Here is an 18,874-nt window from a genome sequence, read left to right as displayed (position 1 = left end):
CCCCCCACGTCCCATTTTCCTTGTTCTCAGACACACACACACACACACACACACCCGCCCGGTGCCCCAGACCCTGGCGGCGGTGTTCTGAGGTCTGGCTGCTGAGGGAGGACCTGGGGGTTCGCCCCTGGGAGGTCCTGGCCGGGTCCTGCGCCCCCAACCCCGGCCGTCCTGCCTCCCGCCCGCCCGGCTTAGGGAGCCACTGAGCGCGGGGGGGCCCCCCGCAGGGAGGGTCTGGACGGGCGACGGGGAGGGAGCCGGCGCTGTGCGAGCCCTGCCACCGCCTGGCCGCACGGTTAACCGGCGGCGGGCAGAGCAAGGGAGCCGACCGCAGGCCCCGGGCTCGGAGACGGCAAACCCGAGGCCCTGGGGAGAGCCCGGGTCCTCGCGCTCCGGGCGGGCGGCGCGAACATGGAGCCCGACCACGTCCCTTTGTGCGCCCAGCACGGGCGTTCCGGGCAGCCGGTCGCCACCTCCTGACGCTGCCGGCGGGCGACAGCATGACCTTAAGCCTCCTCTCCCTGCTGTCGCGGGACCTGTCCGCGCTGTGGCTGCTCCTGAAGACCCGCACAGGTGCGCGGCCGGTGGGCGCCGTGGGGACCGTACGCGACGGGGCGGGGCCCCGGGGGCCTGGCGCGTCGCCCACGCCGGACTCGGGACTTGTCCGCGGGGTCCGGGCCGGGTGGCGGGCGCGGAAGGCAGCCTCCTGGGTGGGCGTGCCGCGCGTCCCTCCCCTCCATCCTCATTCTCATCCTCGGGCAGCGCCTGCCGGGTACCGGGCCACAGTCGCCGCTCCGCCTGGACGCTCCTTTGTTCCGGCTGCGGGAGACCTGCCGGTGCTGGGGGGCACCGGTGGGGGCTCTCCACGCAGCGGGACCAGGGCTGGACCGGCGCGGGGAGCACCGCCGGGCGGTCTGCAGCTCGCGCTCCTGTACCTGCCTGGCTGGGGGAGGGTCACACCCGTGGTGACCGAGAACAAAGAGCTGGGCCCGGGAGGGCGCCCAGTTTCCTGGGCTCGTTTCTAGGGACGGAGGGTGCTCGCTTGGAAGTAGTTCGTCCTGAGTTCATTTTGCTGTGGGTGCTTCTGCTAAGGATTGACCAACAATGTGTTAAATAGTCTTTTGTAAATTTTAATGAATCAGCCACACCCTAGCCTTCAGTGCGTGAAGTTTCCGGTTTTATAACGAGGTGACCCGAAGGTGAGACGTGGGAATCAGTGAGTTTCCTGATGGACAAGGCTCAGGACGGTGACCTTCTGGGTGGCCGGGTCGGAACACAAGCTGGTATACAGGGTGAGAGCGTGTGATTCACGCCTGAGGTGGCAGCAAGGTGACAAGGCTGGGATCCTGAAAGGAACGCTTCCTGGGGCTTAGAGCTTAGAGGCTCGCCAGTGGGCGGGGCGTTCCCTACCGAATGCTGTACTCTTCCCTCCTGCGTGGACCTGCGTGGTCATCAAAGCCGTCCCTTTGTTTCCAAGCTACACTCCTGCTCTGATTCTTATCACGTTCCCTCAAAAATTCTAGGTGTTTTTCTAACACGTGCTTTATTTTTAAGATAAACGGGCTATTGAGTGAATGTCCTGAGGCAATTTGGGGTGCCTGAGGGGCGGGGGGCTTCTCCCCCAGTCTCTGGAAACCATCCACTGGTTTCCTAGAGAAGGAAGCGTTGGTCCAGTTTCCCAGAGTTGTTGGCACATGTGATGGGACCTCTTCCTGGGTGTTGCTGGGGAACACTCCCCAGGTGGCCCGTGCCTGGCTCTGTAACCGGATGCTGACTTCTATGAGCGCCCGGTGTGTGCGGACAGGTCGCGGCACCTCCTTCCTCACTTCTGCTCAGGGTGGGGGCAGGGGGAGCAGTTGGCAACGCCGAGCCGGCAGCTGGGCCCTGGGCAGATGGAATGGATGAGGGTCACGTGGTGAGACCACAGCTCCGTCACCGCATCCAGGGCAGTGGAGCCCACAGAGCAGGACAGCAGGGCTGAGCCACGCTCCCAGACCAGGGCCAGGGTCTCCCATTCTGTCCCTTCTGAAACCACTGAGGTCGCCAGGTGTGCACGACCCGGCGCTGCCAAACCCCCAGCTCCCTCTCCGTCCCCCCTTCTCCACCCCCTCCTCTCTCTGTCTCTCTCACTTGGTCTGTCTCGTCTGTCTCACTGTGTCTGTGTGTGTCATTGTCTCTGCCTCTCCCCTGCAGTCCCTCTGTCTCTCTGTGTCTTTCTCACTCTCTGTCTCTGTCTCTCTCCCTCTGTCTCTCTCCCCTGTCTCCTGTGTGTGTCCGGGGCTCCGCAGTCAAGCTCCGGCGGGGCAGTGTCCGTGGAGGGCCCAAGCCCCACTCTGCTCTGTGCCGCCCCGTCTGGCGATCAGGGACCCCGTCAGCAGGGACCACCTGGGTGAGGCCCAGGGTGACATGCGCCCCCGTCCCTGTCGCCCAAGGCCCCAGCCTCCTCTGCTCTGTGCATCGTTGATTCTGTCCTTTTGGGGGGAGGGGTGTGTCTTGAGAAGGTTAATGCAGTTCCTTGTTTGGTCTCAGATTTATCGAGCTGCGGACACTTGGGAAGTGGGATGAGCGTGTCCACCGTCGAGGGGAGGGTTTGGGGAGCTCCTGGGGCCCTTGCAGGAGCGTGGTGTGGGTGCCGGGGCCGCACCCGCCTCCCACGCGGCCCGCTCTGTGAGCTGCTTTTCGAGGCCGATATGGACAGGTCCTCGGGGTTCTGCTCGCAGCCCCGCCTTCTGCCTTCAGAGCCAGGAGGGGAGGAAGGAGGTGGACATCCCTGAGCTTTATGGACATGCTGCTTTTTACTGTTGACACGTGGTTGTTTTAGAAAAGAGCTGTTGCACATCTCCTTCCTTTCCAAGCAGCAGTGGGCTCACACGTGTGTGTATCTGTGGTGTGTTCGTGAGACGTGTTCGACAAGCTGCCGGGGGCCCAGCGTGGCGGGAGTCTCGACCCAAAGCCGAGTGAGGGTGAGGCCTTGCTGGCGGCGCACTGCTCGGACCTGCTGGCTTTCACCGAACCCCGAAGTGCCCACGTCCAAAGAGGGTGTGGTGGTGGTGTGGCTTGAAGGGTGTGTGAGCTGCTGGCCGTCGGCCCCCCGGGAAGGCGTCACGTCTTCCACAGGCCCTCGAGGCACCTCCTGCGGTCTCTGCTTGGTGCGTCCTGCGGGGAGGCCGGGCCAGAGTGACCCCAGCCGCAGCCCCCCTCCCGGTCATCTCCAGGGCCTGGAATCCCATCTGGACCGTGTCCCTGATCCCTGTGGAGGCCCCGCCCGGCCGGGATGACACGCAAACAGCAAGAGGGCGGATTCCACCTAACTGGGCGCTGAGAGTCGCTGCTTTTGGAGCAGGCAGGAGCCCAAGGGACTTCCAGCACAGCTCAGACGGAAGCTGGGGGCCTGCCTGGCAGGGACTGCTGTTCTGCTCTCAGACCCGCTCTTTCGCGGGGACGTGGGCTGCTGGGTGCATGTTTAAGTGGCAACATTAACTCATCAGGCAGGTGCTCTCGGGCCCAGGACGCCCAGGAGGAGGAAGGTTTGGAAAGGACTGACCCTCAGGCCCTGGGCGGGGGTGGACTTTCGGCCGGGGGAGAAGCTGTGAGGCCCAGGAGAGGGACTCCCACCATCTGGCCCCGGGGCTGCTTCGTGGGCCCGGCCTGCAGATCCCCCGGCCCTTTACAGCTTGGCCGGGCTCTGGCGCCTCCCAGGAGCCATGGGGAGCCAGTGGGTGTCAGCAGTTCTGCGCACTGCGTCATCGTAACCTTGGGCCACCGTGTGTGACAACCTGCCTGGTGGGCCGGCCAGGCTCGGGAGCTGGACCCTGGCAGCGTTTGCCCGGTGCTGCGTGGGGAGGGGGGTCACTGGGATGAGCGTTGTTGGTAATGAAAGGTCCACGGGGATTCTGTTCCGTGCCAGCCCACACCCTCTGGCCGAGCTCGGAGGCTGCAGCCCAGGCCCCTGGCTGCCCTAGTGCTCCCCGACCTCTCACCTGGCCCACCTGCCGCCTGGCTCCCTGCTGGGTGTGTGAACCACCCTCATCCCTCCAGCCTGCTCTGGGCACTCAAGAGTCACTGCGCAGAGTGACGTGTAGTAAATTAACCTGCCTGCGATGTGGCCACAAGTCCTCCTGCTGGGCTTCCACCCCCGCCCCACCCCCGTCCTGCAGGTCTGATTCTAGTTCATCAGGGCCCTTCTCTAGGGAGGCCTCGCGGGGGCAGCCCGACCCCGCTTGGAGCTCCACGGTGTGGATGCAAAGGAGGCCCTCGCCCATGGCAAGGGGGCTCCTTCTGGGTCCTCTACGGGGCCCAAGGCCCCTTGGTCCAAGCGGACATCCCAGGCCCCAGCCGGGTGCCCACCCTGAACCCAGGGTGAACCCGGCCGTCCGAGCACGCGGCCAGACCCCAGCTCCGCGACCCGGGTGTCTGTGGGTCGGGCGGCAGAGACGGGGACACTCTGGTCATCTCGGGAGCCCTGGGGGCGGGCGGCCTGCTCTGGAGACACATGAGGCGCACGCGGCGGGGGTGCCGGCGCTCTGGGATCAGGCGCTGGGGTGGCCCCAGCTGAGCTGAGAGACGCAGGACGGTCAGGCCGGGTGGAGGGTCCTAGGCGGAGCTGTGCCTCCGAGCAGGTGCGGGAGCAGGGAAAGCCGGGGTGGGACCATCCCACCCAGAACCCGCCTTTCCCCGTGGGCACGTCCCTGCTCTCAGTAACGGCAGCAGAGCCAGAAGAAACGGGAGAGGCTGAGGGGTGGATGCGGCCCTTTCCTGGCCCGACCTCCCCGAGGTGCAGTGCGGCCAGGTGCCAGGTCACACACTAGCAGCAATTAAGCACCCAGCGCATGCCAGACGCCATGCTGCACGTGTGTACAAGCCTCCCCAGAGCTAGATGCCGCGATTATCCTGATTTACAGACATAGAGACCAATTCAGAGAGGTTCGGTAACACGCCCAAGGTCACACAGCTCCCACCTGCCTGTGGTGTACTGCTCCACTGCCCAGGAGACCAGGGACCCTGGTGATTCTGCAAAATAGAACACGGCCCCTGGACCAGGAGGTGGCCCAGAGGCCAGAGCAGCTCTGTGTGAGCCTTGGGGACAACGGACCGTCCATGCTCACAGGTGGCTGCAGGTGCGCGTCTGCCCGTTCACCGAGGGCAAGGTCATTCTCCGCTCCGCCCACAGCTTCAGACCTTAGAATATCTCGGGTCAGGATTCTCCTTGGGGGCTTCCCTGGTGGCGCAGCGGTTAAGATCCACCTGCCAACGCAGTTTGTCTGACTGCGGAGCCCTTCTCTCCCTGACTGGGGAGGTGGCTCTGACAAAGGTGCAGAGAAATGAAAGTCTGGAGCCCCCCACTGTGAGTGGAGCCCCTGGGAAAATGCTCCGTGCTGGTGTGAGGGTCAGTGGGTGTGAGGGTTGCTTATGCGCTGATGCAGGTCACCGATGCAGGTCGGGGCAGGTCTCCGCGTGCTTGGCGAGCTGCCTGGAGCCTGTGTTAGAGAGGATTCTGAGGCCCGCTAGGGCTCAGCCGTCTGCCATCGGCAGGCGGTGCGACATCTAAGCCAGGTGTCTGCCATGTCCTGCGTCGCCCGGGACGTGGCGGAGGTGATGTAGTTGACACCCTACGGGACAGCGTTCCAAAAGCTGTTTTTTAAGAAGTTGTTTGTAGCTCTGAAACCGCCAAGCGTGCGGCGTGAATATCCACGAGCCAGGCTGTGAAACGTGCACGCAAGCTTCGTATCCGGGGCCCCCGGCGTGGGTGTGGAGCATGCGCCCCAGGGCCCACCTGGCTGAAGCTGCCGCCCAGGTGGTCTCTTCTGACGTCCAGAACCTTCACAGAACGGGTGTTGGTGAAGGGGCCGATGGAGACGCGTCCGGGGAGCCCTGGCCTCTGATTGGCTGTCCAGCGCACGGAAGGAGGGTCTGATCAGCACCAGCCCCGGGCGGGTGGCCTTGAGAAGCCCGCACTCCTCTGAGGTCGACTGAAAAGGCCACGGCCGGCGGGTCAGGGCGGGATGAGGACTCTACATGAGCCTCGCCGAGGCCCCAGCAGTCATTCCCATGCAGCCTGAGCTGCAGAAACGCTGCCGAGTGGGCCGTGGCCTTGGAAGATGCAGGTCTGGAGCCTAGATGGTAGGAGGTCGCTGGGCCCCGTCTGCACACATGGTGCCCGCTGTGGTCCCCCAGGGCCTCCCGCGGCTCTGCTCAGGGTTTGTCCCTGGTGCCCAGGCGGAAGAGCTCCTACGGCGCCAGCTGGGCCCTGGCTGGTTCCCTGAGCTCCGCCGGGGGTGCCTGGGAGCCAACCCCTCTGCTGAGGGTGGGGCTTCCCTGAGCGCGAGTTTGGCTAAGCATCTTCTCACAAGGGGCCTTTTATTTTAAAATACATAAGGATTCACGTCTTGAGATCAGGAAATCGGGGGGAACAGTGGTGAACTGAGTTAACGATGCATCGTTCGTGACGCGAAATGTTTGTGCCTAATCCAGTAACGGGTAACTTGTTAAAATAGCCAGGATGGCCTGTGAGAGAGGATTCAGCCCAAGTGAGTGTAGATCTCCAACATCCGAAGGGCTGAATCCCAGAGCCATCCCGTGGACTACAGGTTGCCATGGAGATGCCTCTCCTGCCCAACCAGGGGACTCGGGGAGCTGATGGGTCCCTGCCTGACTGAGGCCGGAATGGAGCCTGTCTGGAGCCCCGGGCGTCCTCGTCCCCCAGCTTGGAGTCGCCTCTTTGCGGCCATTCCTCTGCACACACTCTGCTCTGGTTTGGGGCTTCCTGGGTGGGGTCTTGGTAGACTAGGAATCCCACCCACGCGAGTTGGTGAGGCCACCCCACGGACTCTCCACTTCGGACTCTGAAAGGGCATCACGGGTGTATTTTGATAGAAAATAAAAGCCTCGGGTGTGGATGTTCAGCCAGATATAAACAAGGAAGAGAATGAGCTCGTAACAGACTTAGTGGACTTTGCGGCCCAGGGCCTCTTGCCAGCTGCCGACCCCTCCGTCGGAGCCCTTCTCAGGCTCCTGTCCCCGCTTCAGCAAGGCGGGGACCAGCCTCGAACACGAGCGCCAGGCTTCTGCACGCGCTATGGGCTTCCTTGACCCAGACCCTCGCCACCGGGACATGGATTTTCAGGGTCCACGCGCCCTGCGTCTCTCGATCCCCAACCCTGCGTGTGTTCTCGGCCCGAGGCAGCGCTGGCATGCATGGTGCCGCTCGGAGGCCCTTCCCATGGGCAGCACGGGCCAGATGCGGCCTGCTCTGCATTGTGAAATCCTCATCCTTAAAGAAAGAAAATACGCCAGTCAGTTTGCCAGAGGAAGGAAGTTTGCTGCCGGAGTCTGATTGTGTTAAGATGAAACGGTGTGAAGATAAAAGGGTGGTGACCCCTCCCCCGGACTCTCCGATTGCTGCGCAGACCAGGAGGACTCAGGGGACCACTTTGTGGCCAGAGATTCCAGCGGTTGATGTTTCTTCCCCTTTGTCCTCATGTAGAACTGAGCTGGGTCCCCGCACCACTGAGATGTCGTGAGCTCAGCGAGGGGTCATTCCCTCTGGCCTCTGACAGGGAGCGGGCCTCTGTCCCCTGCGGTGCTCCGGACAGAGCGACACTTCCAGACGGGCTCCCAGAGCTGGTGCCGGAGGGACCAGGTCAACCTGCAGACCCCGCCCCCGGCCCCCACCCTGCAGGAGTCGGAAGGGAAGCGCTGTCCTCTCCCCACTGCACCCCTCCCGTCTCAGAGTGACTCCGTGTTGGGTAATTGCCTGGAGTCTCCGCTTACGTCTGGGCGACAGGAAAGTTGTTGTCGGGTGGTTATCTGTGAGGCATTGTGTGCACACAGAGCGGGTCTGTGCAGGAGCTGGGCCTCCCCTGACCCTGACCCTGACCCTGAGCTGGCGGGCAGGGCGACCCCACTTCCCGTCCCAGACCTCAGATGGGCCAGGCCGGGCACCTCCACTTCCTTCTCAACCGGCCGTCACCTGCCGCTCGAGTGCAGGATGAAATATCGTGGACGAGGCCCCAGCCTTTGAGGGAGTAAGAAGCAGTGCGCGCCTGACGCCGCAGCGCCTGCTGTCCACGGAGGGGCACGTGACAAACACCATGTGCCTCGATGGCAGCCGGAAACTGCTGGGTTATTCTCAGCTCTCTGAGGGGCGGCCCGTGACCATTTAACGTGTGTGAGTTTTTGTACGGTCCATTTGAATGGACCTCGTGTGCAGAGTAGCCCTTCTTTTAAACCTAAATTGGGTCATTTGATCTAAGGGACAATATTAGGTTAGCTCCGCCCAAGAAAATTCACGGGTGGTGGGTTCTGGGGCGCGGCTGCCGTGGTGAGCGGTCTGCACCCACGGGGCCTGCCACGGGCAGAAATTCTGGAACCAGGCTGTGTGTAAGTCAGAACGAACTTTGCCAAATTAGCCAGATTCCACATGAAGCTCTGAGGAGTCATCGCCTGTCCGTTCAGCACGAGTTCTCTGAGCTCCTGCCCTGGGAGTGGGCCGGCTGGTGCCCTCCGCGGGGGTGCAGGGTGCTGTGAGGCCCCCGCCAGACTAGGAGGCGGAGAAAGGCCCCCCGAAGAGGTGGCATCTCGGTAAGACATCTTGAGTAGGATTGGACCAGGAAACAGGGATGGGAAAAGCATCGCAGAGGGGGCAGCCTGTGCAAAGACCCCGGGCCTGGCAGGACCTCGGCTGGTCGGGGAACTCGAAGCACGTCGGGGCGGCGGCCCCAAGCGCGTCCCTCTGTGGAAGCAACTTAACAGGGACAGTGGTCCAGCCAGTGAGAAAGGGCAAGGATGGTCAGGAGTGGCCACCGTGCCCCTAGTACGTGGGGAGCCGTCTGCCGTCCGGGGGAGCTGGACACGGAGGGCAGACAGCTCTGGTGTCCACAGCGAGCTCAGGAAGGAGGAAGTGTGCTCGTCGGAGGGGCCACGTGAAGGCCCTGCCACTCGGAGCTGCTCGGAACCAGGTCTGAGAATCTCTGCAGAAATGCCTGTCGGAGTCTCCATGTGGTCCGGGGAGGTCTGTGGGTGAGGGCAGTCTTACGAGGCCCGAGGAACTGCCCGTCCCAGCGTCCACGCCGGTTCAGGGGACTTGCCAGCTAGCAGCGTCCGTGCTGTTTTCTGCAGCCCTGGGCGTCTCCTTTCCAAGCTTGAGGGCAACCCCACTTCCCGGGGGGTCCGTCTCAGTGACACGCTTGTCCCCGGCGGGCAGAGGCCGGATTTGAGGAGAACAGGGTCCATGCTCGACAGTGTGGGCAGCGTAAAGTCTGGCCTCCCAGCCTCCGTGCAGCTGCCCGTCCATCGCACCTGACGTGTGTTCTAAATAAATGAGGTGTGACGGCCATAAACCACCTCGTCTGGAATTAAAAACATTTCAGGTTTCCTTTTAGCACTTGTTTCCAGCCCTGTTTTTCTCCCACAAAAGAAAGCCACTGGTGAGACGTTTCCCTGCACAGGGGAGGTGGCATGGCCCCGAGCTGCCCGTGGAACCAGCAGAGTCGTGGCCTCTGAGTTTTTTGAGTGTGACCCGTCATTCGGTCCCTGACCCTGAACGGGCTGCGGCTGTGTCGGGACGAGTGGCCCAGGGACACGGGCCCAGGGGCACGGCCCCCGTCACGTCCTCGTCAGCACCAGGCAGAGTCACGGGGCGGCCAGCCATGGGTCTCGGCAGTCCCACAGATGACAGCCGGGATCTGGGGACCCGCCTGGGCGTTTAACTGTGCCACCTGCCCACGCTCACTGGTCTGCAGGACGGAGGCTCATCCACTCAGGGGGCGTTTCACTGTCTCTGTGACCTGAACCTCCAGGCCCTGGGGGCCTGGGTCTTCTTCTGGGTGTAGGAGAGCTGACTTTTAAGCCATTTGTGAGTCATAGTCTCTGTGGAGAAGTTGTGTCAACATTGAAGGCTGCAGACTCTCCAGGACACCCGGGTCTGGAGACACGAGACGTGGGCCATCAGTCACGTGGTACCAACCTAGCAGCAACTAGAGACACAGGTCCGCGAAGGCCCCCGAGCAGCCCGGCTCTGTGGCCACCTGCTGGTGCCCCCGCATGGACCCAGACCCTGGCCGTGTCTGGGTTCCACCAGGAGTCTTGCTAAACCTTTTGTTTCTGGTCAACGCCTCCAGGCTGTGACTGGGTCACTCGGGGCCCTGATCTAGGACTTGCGGCTGTCGGTACCGGGCTCAGCGCCCTGCTCAGGGTCAGTGTCAGGCTGGGGTGAGGCTCCAGGCCTGTGTGTCTGAACCCACTGCCATGGCCAGGTTTCCACTCTGACCAGTGGGTTGTTGCATAGACAACAGGCGAGAACCCCAAGGGCGGCCCAGCCACTCCCAGGACGTCGGTAGGTGCTCTCAGACCAAAGCGTGTCTGCTCCCCCAGCACTCATCTCGGGGCCAGTCCTCCAGCTCCGGTCCTGGCCCACTCCCCCCACCTCCCCTCTGCCCGCCGGTCCTTCTCTGTCCTGTCCCCCCATGTCCCTCCCTGTCCCTTCCTCCACTCCCTCCGCCTTTCTCTGTGCTTCTGACACACACCACGCTTTAAGTACCGATGAATCACTCAGCGCACAGCTTTCTGTGCTCTGTGAAACAAAGGTTTCTCTACTGGAAACTGGAATCCCTTTTTCCGGGCCCGTGACCGCTGGACCCTCGAGTGTCTGCGGTGGGCCTGACCCAGACATAGCTCAGAAGGCCATTTCCTCCGAATGACAGCGTGTTTCCGTCTGCTCTGCTCTCCCCGCAGATGAGATCATGCACCACGACATCAGCCCGCTCCGTGCTGCCGACATCCAGGACCAGCTGCAGAAGCGCTTTGCGTACCTGTCTGGTGAGTGCGAAGGCCAGGCCGTGTGACGCGGGCGGGGGAGTGTCTGCTCGGCCAGGCGGTCGGCCTCCTGGCCCTCCGTGACCGCGTCGTGGGGTCTGGGGACAATCTGTGCGGTGCGGCCCGCCCCCCATTGCACCGATGCCTGTGATGAGGGCAGCTCAGAGCCGGCAAGTGCTGGCCAGGGGTCAGCTGGGTCCCCAGGGGGGCGTGGCCCGACTGCTCCTGGCTGCGGTCTCCCGGATTCCAGAGCTTTCCTGGGACGGGGAGGAGGTGCAGGTGTGGCACAGTCGCCCCCGTGCAGTGTCCAGGGCCTGGGGTCTGGCTTCCGTGGCTCCGTCTTCTGGGAGAAGCCCCTGGGGTGCCACCGACAAGGGCGAGGGGCCGGCACTGCCCACAAGCCTGTCCTGGGGTCGCTCCGCATCTCCGGCCCCTGTCCACCTGCCACCCTCCCGGGGATCCAGGCTCTGTCTCCAGCCTGCAGGGGCATCTTGCTGCCCTATCCGGCCGGCCAGGGTGCTGGTGCCTCGGGCCCGCCGAGGCCGTGAGCATTGCGTGAGAGCAGTGCCTGGAGCAGGGCGGTCGCCGCTCCACCGGGCAGGCCTGCCCACTGAGGATCGCTGTGCTGTCGGTCAGGGGCCTGAGGTTGAAGGCCCCCTGCTGGTGGCCCTTTCCCCCGGCCAGCAGGTTGGGGTCTCTCCTGAGCTCCGAGAGCCAGCCCGGTGCCCCCGGGCTCACCTGCCCATCCCTTGGTGCCAGGAGCTGCCCCCCAGGCCGTGCCCTGTGTGGCTCTGGCCCACCTGCCCCCCTACACGTGGACCCGCGGTGTCGCTCTGGGGTTAAACCTCTTGAGGCCTGAGCCCCGTGAGCAGGAAAGCTGAGCCTCTGGTTTGTCAGCGGAGACGGCATCCCGCTGTTCCTGGAGGGGCCACCACTGCAAGGGGCGCCCACCTCACGGAGGAAGGAGAGAGAGTGGGGTGTCCTTCTGAGCAACAGAAGTCCCCAACAGGACAGGGTCATGACCTTGACCTTCCTTCAGGTCTTCACCCGCTGCCCTCAGGAGGAGACCCCAGGGGGGCCCTGACCCCCAGACACACCTCTTGTTATTCAGAAGCCGCCGGGGGCTCGGGGAGGGGGTTTTGCGGAAGTAACCACGGCCCCAGCTGGGCGGCTACAAGGTCACTGACCACTGGGCCTCACAGGCCCCAGGTCCCCCAGCACACGGGGGGGCCAAGGACAAGGGAGCTGATGTGACCAAGATACCCTACCGCCGGCCTGGGCTATGGGGGGTGTCTGGAGGAGGGTAGGCGGCCAAGGGGGGCAGAGAGCGACCCCAGCGCTACAGCCACGGGAGGGGGTTCCGCCAGCGTCTGAGGGAGGCTGGAAGGTGACCCCGGGCTCAGGTGAACCCACAGGCGGGTGGCAAGGCCCTGAGCTGAGGACCGCCAAGCCCGCCGTCATCCCAACCTGCAGGGCGCGAGCCGACGGGCCGGGTTGGTTCATGTCGTCAAGGCTGGGAATTGGTTAGAAGATGACACATCCTGAGCTTCAGCGTCTGGAACAAAGCTGGAGCGTCCTGGGTTTTTGCGGACACCCTGTGCGGGTTGGCCAAGCAGAGCCCGGGACGGAGGTGGCCCTCGTCCTCTCCATCCCTCTCCTACCCGCCAGGACACCCGGGTTGCCCGCCTCCCAACGTGAGGACGCCCTGGCCAGTTATCACGGTGCCCACTGCCTGCCCTGGACCAAACTGCCGTAACCTCCTGCCAGGGTGTCCGTGTGCGAAGGTCGGGGTGGCTGGCTTCGCAGCCCAGCACCGGTGACACTGGGGGGACGGCTCCCCCGTGGGGCTGTCCCACATTGTAGGACGTAGAGCAGCTCCACGCGCCGGAGGCCAGCACCCCCCAGAGTGACGACCAGAACTGCCCAGATGCTGCCAGTGGACACCAGAGCAGCTGGTGTGGACAGAGTGAGAGGTCTTCAGGGGTCAACCGGGCCTGCCCTTGTAAGCGCCCCAGGTGCTCGCCTGTGTCAGGCTGTCTGCGGCCGGCTGCCTCTGCAAGTTCACTGCAGACCAGCCTTGAGAGTCACGTGCCATCACTTCTGCCACCTCGGATGGGCCAGGCCAGCCTCGGTTCAAAGGGAAGAGGGAAGGACCCAGCCCCGGAGGAGCAGAGGTGGCCACCTCCTGCCGCGCAAGGCACCGGCTGGCAGCAGACCACGCCTGGCCTCACCTCCTGGCCTCTGCACTGCCGCCCAGGTCGTCGGTGGGACAGCTTGGCCCAGACTCCCAGCCTGCATCTCCACGCCTGCCCTCCCGACTGCCTGGCCCTGGGGAGCCGTGCTCACCTTCCCAGATCCAAGGCCACTGCCTCGTTTTCCCTCGGGAACTGTGTCGGGTGTGCCTCCCCTGGGAAAAGTGCCCCCCCCACCGCCGGTTCCACCTGTACCTCCCTACACACGGTGCCGAAGGGATGACTCCCATCAGACAGGAACTGTCTACCCGAAGTCGCCCCAGGGTGCACAGGTGGTCGGGCTGCAGCCTGGTGGCACGTGCAATGTTTAAATGCTCTTCACGTCACCTGTGGAGCATGGAAAACGTCCACGCCGTCAGGAAGGAAGCAGGATGCCAGCTTTCTGTTCAGCGCGGTCCGTCACACACAAAAGCGCACGGAAATGGGTTTGGGAGGAAACGTGCTCCCGCGATGCTCCAGCGGTGGCAGAACAGCGGGTGCTTGTTTCAGCTCATGACTTCATTCCAGATATTTCCATCGATAGCACACATTTCTCTCATAATAAAAGACATGCAGGGGCGTCCCTGGCGGTCCGGTGGTTAAGACTTTGCCCTCCAGTGCAGGGGGTGTGGGTTCGATCCCTGGTCAGGAAGCTAAGAGCCCACATGCCTGCGGCCAAAAAAACAAAACATAAAACAGAAGCAATATTGTAACAAATTCAATAAAGACTTTAAAGATGGTCCACGTCGAAAAAAAAAAAAAAAAAAATTATAAAAAATAAAAAAAAAAATTTAAAAAAGGGCCCCCCAAAAAAAAAAAAAAAAAAATTATAAAAAATAAAAAAAAAAATTTAAAAAAGGGCCCCCCAAAAAAAAAAAAAAAAAAACCCAAACCATGGAAAGTGTTTCATTCTGGAAAAGGACTGTCCTGCCGAGACCCGGGAGCAGCGACCCTGCGCGCCCCCCCCCCGCCCCGTGCTGAGTGCAGCTCTTCTCTCTCCCCAGGTGGGCGGGGGCAGGACGGCAGCCCCGTCATCACCTTCCCCGACTACCCGGCCTTCGGCGACGTCCCCGACAAGGAGTTCCAGAATGTCATGACCTATCTCACCAGCATCCCCAGGTGCGTGTGGACGGGTCACTCTGTTTTATTACAAGCAGAACTGGGTCCGTCCTTCAGAAAGGTAGGGAGACCTCCTCCGAGCCCACGGCCACGCTGGGCAGTGTGGCACCCAGGAGCCGAGGGGAGGGGGGCTGATGTGGCCTGGGGATCCCCCCTCGGAAGGGGTGAGGCTGCCGACCTCCCGCCCAGCAGACGAGCGGCTGCCCCGCTAAGGCACTGGGGGCATGGGTGCCGTCAGACTCTCCCTCCGTCGGGTTTCGGAAGGCAGGTCACAGCTGGGTGAATTAAGTCTAATCTGGGAAACAGACCCGACAGCGAGTTTGACTGCCCAACACCTGTCCTACAGAAGGTGCTGGTCAGTGTTGTCCCGTCAGCACCGATCAGTGCCGGGGGAAGGGGGAGGCTGGGGGAGATCCTTCCAGATGCCTGCGGGGTGGAGGTGTTAAGCTGGGGGAGCCCTTCCGATGGATGTGGGTGGTGAAGGTCACTTGGCAGAGAGAGCTGGACGACGCGCCCTGGGTCCCGCGGGGCGGGGTCTCTTGTTAGGGTTGGCTTATGGTGGCCGCCGTCTCCGTACTTCTCTGTACCCAACTCGCTGGGCCAGGCTCTGGGTGGCCGAGCTGGGGCGGGAGGTTCAGCCACTGTCCTGGGAGTGCGTAGCCTTCCTTGAGGGCCCCTCGGGCTGGCCACGCCGCCTCGAGGTGCTTCACGGAGGTTTGCGATCCTGCAAAGCATCTCCATTTGTCTTTTCCCTTGAAGTTACAGCCAGGAAGGCCATGGACAAGGCCCCTGGACCTCGGGGGACGATGCTTGAGTAGGGTCAAGGGTCTGGAGAGTGGCGGGAAGGTGGATGCTGCCCGCGTGGAGAGGCACAGGGGGTGTCCTTGGGGGAGGGGGACCCGGCACGGTGGGTCCAGCTCTCGGCGTGCCCAGCAGTGAGACGCAGAAAAGCCTCACAGCCTTGGCGGTGGGACACCGGGGACAGGCCAGCAAGAGGAAGGGCAGCTGCGCTCGGCACCGGTGTCAGGCAGTCCGGTGACTTAACAAGAAGACGGCGGCTGTTGGTGGCTGACCGTGGCCCCCCCCAGGGGTCTCACTGGCCCTCCGGGGGGCGGGCTTGTGGCCAGCTCCCCCGCTCCCCTCCATGACATCTCCCAGGGGTGGGCGTTCCACGTCCAGGTGAGGCGTGGCCCTCCTCCCCCGCCCTGTGAGCCCCCCAGCCCTTGCCTCTTGTCCCCGCTGTGGCCGTCTTTTCCCCCATCTCCCGTGGTCCCCAGGCCTGTCTCAGACCAGGCAGTGGAGTTCACGGTGCAGTCAGCCTGCCCGGGGAGGGGTCCAAGGCACTGTTCTCAGTCTGCCACCCGTGAGCCGTGAGAGAGGCTGCCTGCGCTCGCTGGAGGCTTCTGCCCAGCTCCGTGGCGGTGAGTGAGGGTCAGATGACTCAGGCATCGGCAAAGGCGGGCGGGCTCTGCACTCGTCCAGGGGCCCGGAGACCCCCGTGGCCTCCTTGCTGCCACCTCATCTCTCTGTCTCTTCCCGCTCCGGCCCCTGCATAGGGACGTACGGTCCGAAGTCCTGCAGTTAGAAGCTGCCATGAGCCTTCTCCATAGCTACGGGCACGGCCCTGCTGCCCCAGCCAAGGCGGTGGCCGGCCCTGGGCTCGGTGGTCGGCGGGCGCCGTTGCCACAGTGGCCGGACCACTCAGTGCAGGCTGAACAAGGGCCCCGGGGGTGCTATATGTGGTCTCCCACTGCCCACCTACGATGGTGCGGTGGGGTGACCCTCCCCTGCCTGTGGGGGAATCTCAGGTTTCAGGTCACTCTCGGGTTTGGGAAGGTCAGACGTCACTTTCTGTCTGGCAGCATCGACAGCTGGCTCAGAGGTGAGCCTTCTTCCGGATGCAGCAGGCCGGCCCCTGTGCCCTCTCGGACCCTCCCCGCCCGGGTCACCACCCTCGCTAGTGCTGGGGCTTCTCAGGCCTCCTGGCCTCGGGGCCTTTGATGCGCTCCCTCGGCGCGGTGTTTCCTCTTCGGGCTGCAGGCGCCCTCCTCTGGTAGGCCCTCCGTCACACCCACCACGCCCGGGCCCCGGCCCACAGGCTCCCTGGCTTCACGGGCTTAGCTGCAGTGTCCCCGTTACCTGACAGCTCGGTGTTGGTCTGTGTCTGCCCCGCACGCAGGTCCTGAGAGCGGCAGGTGGTCCCTTGGTAAATGTTTCCTGGACAAGTGGGCTTCGTCTGCAGAGAGCAAAGCCAGCTCAGCTGGTAGTCAGCCCGCGGCCTGGCGGGACTGAGGCTCCCCCCGCATCCCTCACCACAGCATACTCACCTCCCCTTCAGGTGGGACCAGCACCTGTGTTTCCTTCTTTAAGGGGTTCTCACCCCAGTGCAGTGGAACCTCTCCAAACCTTGGTCTCCAAGGTCTCAAACAGAATCTGCCCGCGGATGCAAGGGCAAGAAACACGTTCCCCCTGAAGCTGAGAGGTGACGGTGGGCTCCTCGTACCTGGCGGGGCTCTGGTGCCGTGGACCTGGCCGCAGGGCCGGCTTGAGCGTGTGCAGCCCAGACCCGTGGGCTCCGTCTCCAGGGAGCCGTGCGCGGCGTGGTGGTCGGCGTGTGTCCTGTTCACGTCTCTTCCTCCTGACGGAGGATGGGGCGGAGAGGGGGGGTCCCGTGGCCCCGACGCCCTCTCACACAGAGTGAAACCCCGGCGTCGGCACGGATACCGTCCTTTCGCAGCTGGGTGCCGGGCCAGCGGGGGAGGGGCAGCTGCCCGGCAGTCTGTCAGGGAGGCGGGGAGGGGCCGCGTTCCGAGCCCTTGGCCGCAGCGCTGCTGGGCGGGCTCCTCGGGGGTGTGGGGGGATCAGCCCCGAGCGAGGGCGGATTTGGGGGACCTCCTAAGCGTACAGAAGGCTGTCGCCCATCAGCTCACAGGCAGCTGCATTTCCAGAAGATTCAGCGCACATCTCATGGGGCGCGGGGGAAACACTCGGTGTCTGTGGGTCAAGCAGGGCCGGGCGCTGCCTGCCAAGGGCTCCCCTCCTGCGGGAACCCAGGGAGGGAGGGGCTGCCGCCTGGCGGACGCAGCCAGCACTGCCGGCCCCAAGAAAAGGGGGAACCCCCCTGCCCCCCCGCACGGGCCGGGCTTACCCTAGACAGCCCGGCGCCAGCACGGCCCCCACGCGGGAGGGTGAGATCCGGGACCCGGCGCGCTGTAAAGGTCAACGCAGACCACGTGGACGGACGGTCTCGTGCCGGCTCTGCTTCTGAGAGACGCTGACTCCTACGGTCGGCCCCGAGCTTCCCTCTGTCCTCTGAAAAATACACCCTCCAGCGCGTAGCTCTCGTCCCGTTGTTAAACGCAGAGGACAGGAGCGCCAGGTTACATCTGGTTCACAGTCGTGGGTCATCTCGAAGCCTGACGGTGCCGGGCAGCCCTCGTCCGGACGCACCAGACACACGTGAACATGGAAGTGCCTCCACGAGAGAAGCTGGGCTGCCTTGGTGATTTCTCAGCTGGCGGGTCCGCGGCCGCACCGCAGGGCTGCTCCTGGGAGCCCGTCGTGGCTCGGGGGCCGGCTTCCCACGCCGATGCCTGCAACCCTTGCGGTTCCTTTGGGGCTTCATCACCACCATCTGCCAGGCCGGTGGGGACAAGTCCAAGGACATGTGACCGTGACCCCCAGGCCCTGCCCGAAGAGTGGTTGTGACCTCAGCAGAACTCATGCCGGGGGTTGGGGGGTGCATGCGGCAGAGGGAGCTGCTCAGGTCACCGCTGTGAGGGTCGGCCGGTGCTGGACACCCTTGGGACCGGGCAGGGGACAAAACAGGTAAAATCCTGTGCTCGTGGTCTCAGAAAATTAAATGAGATGCAAGGAGTGTGGGTTGCAAAAGAAGAAAAGCAAAGCAAAAAGGGGTGAAGGATGGGAGTGGGGAGAGGGGAGCCCCCGCCGACAGTGGCTTATGGGAGGTGAGGGGACCTCTGGCAGGGGGGACGGTCCTCACAGGACCACCAGGGGCGTCTCAGGGGGGACGGCCCTCACAGGACCCCCGGGGGTGTCTCAGGGGGGACGGTCCTCACAGAACCACCAGGGGCGTCTCAGGGGGGACGGTCCTCACAGGACCCCCGGGGGTGTCTCAGGGGACGGTCCTCACAGGACCACCAGGGGAGTCTCAGGGGGGATGGTCTTCACAGGACCCCGGGGGGGGGGGGGTCAGTCAGGGGAACCTCAGTCATGGAGAGGGATCAGAGCCAGTGCAGGGAGCGTGGACACCTCCTTCCAGGATCTGCTCTCGAGGGGGGTGGAGAAATGGTCAGTGAGGGACGGAGGTGAGGCAGACGAGGTTGGGGGTGGGGAAATGGTCAGTGAGGGGCGGAGGTGGGGCAGACGAGGTTTTCTTTTAAGGTGAGGAAGATCACAGCATGTTTATGCTGATGGAAATCGCCCAATAAAAAAAGAAAGATTGACCTTTTGATTCATTTACACCTGCCACGTGTCGCCATGCAGGGCTTGGGTCCAGCACCCAGTAAATTGTGAGCGAGTCACGGAGCCGGGCTGCCGGGCTCCAGGGCCCCTCCCCTCGCGATTCTGGAGTCTGGGTCCCCCCTCCATCCACCTCTCACCCCCTCTCACCCCTCCCTGTGGCAAAACCGAAGTTTCCCAGCTGATCCTCTCTCCTGGCGAGGGCAGTCACTGGCGGCTTCCCCTGTGGG

The 18,874-nt window shown here is 63.6% G+C and overlaps 1 protein-coding gene across 1 annotated transcript in view; it reads left to right on the top strand.

Moving 5' to 3' along the window:
• MCF2L (MCF.2 cell line derived transforming sequence like) overlaps window positions 1–18,874 on the top strand; it is an 83,914-nt gene that overhangs the window by 24,069 nt on the left and 40,971 nt on the right. Inside the window, exons 2-3 of the mRNA XM_024752647.1 lie at window positions 10,732–10,815; window positions 14,048–14,162. Coding sequence (XP_024608415.1) covers window positions 10,732–10,815; window positions 14,048–14,162 — 199 coding nt within the window. The remainder of the gene's footprint in view (window positions 1–10,731; window positions 10,816–14,047; window positions 14,163–18,874) is intronic.

Source organism: Neophocaena asiaeorientalis, unplaced genomic scaffold (assembly GCF_003031525.2).
Source record: "Neophocaena asiaeorientalis asiaeorientalis breed wild unplaced genomic scaffold, Neophocaena_asiaeorientalis_V1.1 scaffold825, whole genome shotgun sequence".
NCBI classification, from domain to species: Eukaryota; Metazoa; Chordata; class Mammalia; order Artiodactyla; family Phocoenidae; genus Neophocaena; species Neophocaena asiaeorientalis.
This window is presented reverse-complemented; position numbering and strand designations above follow the sequence as displayed.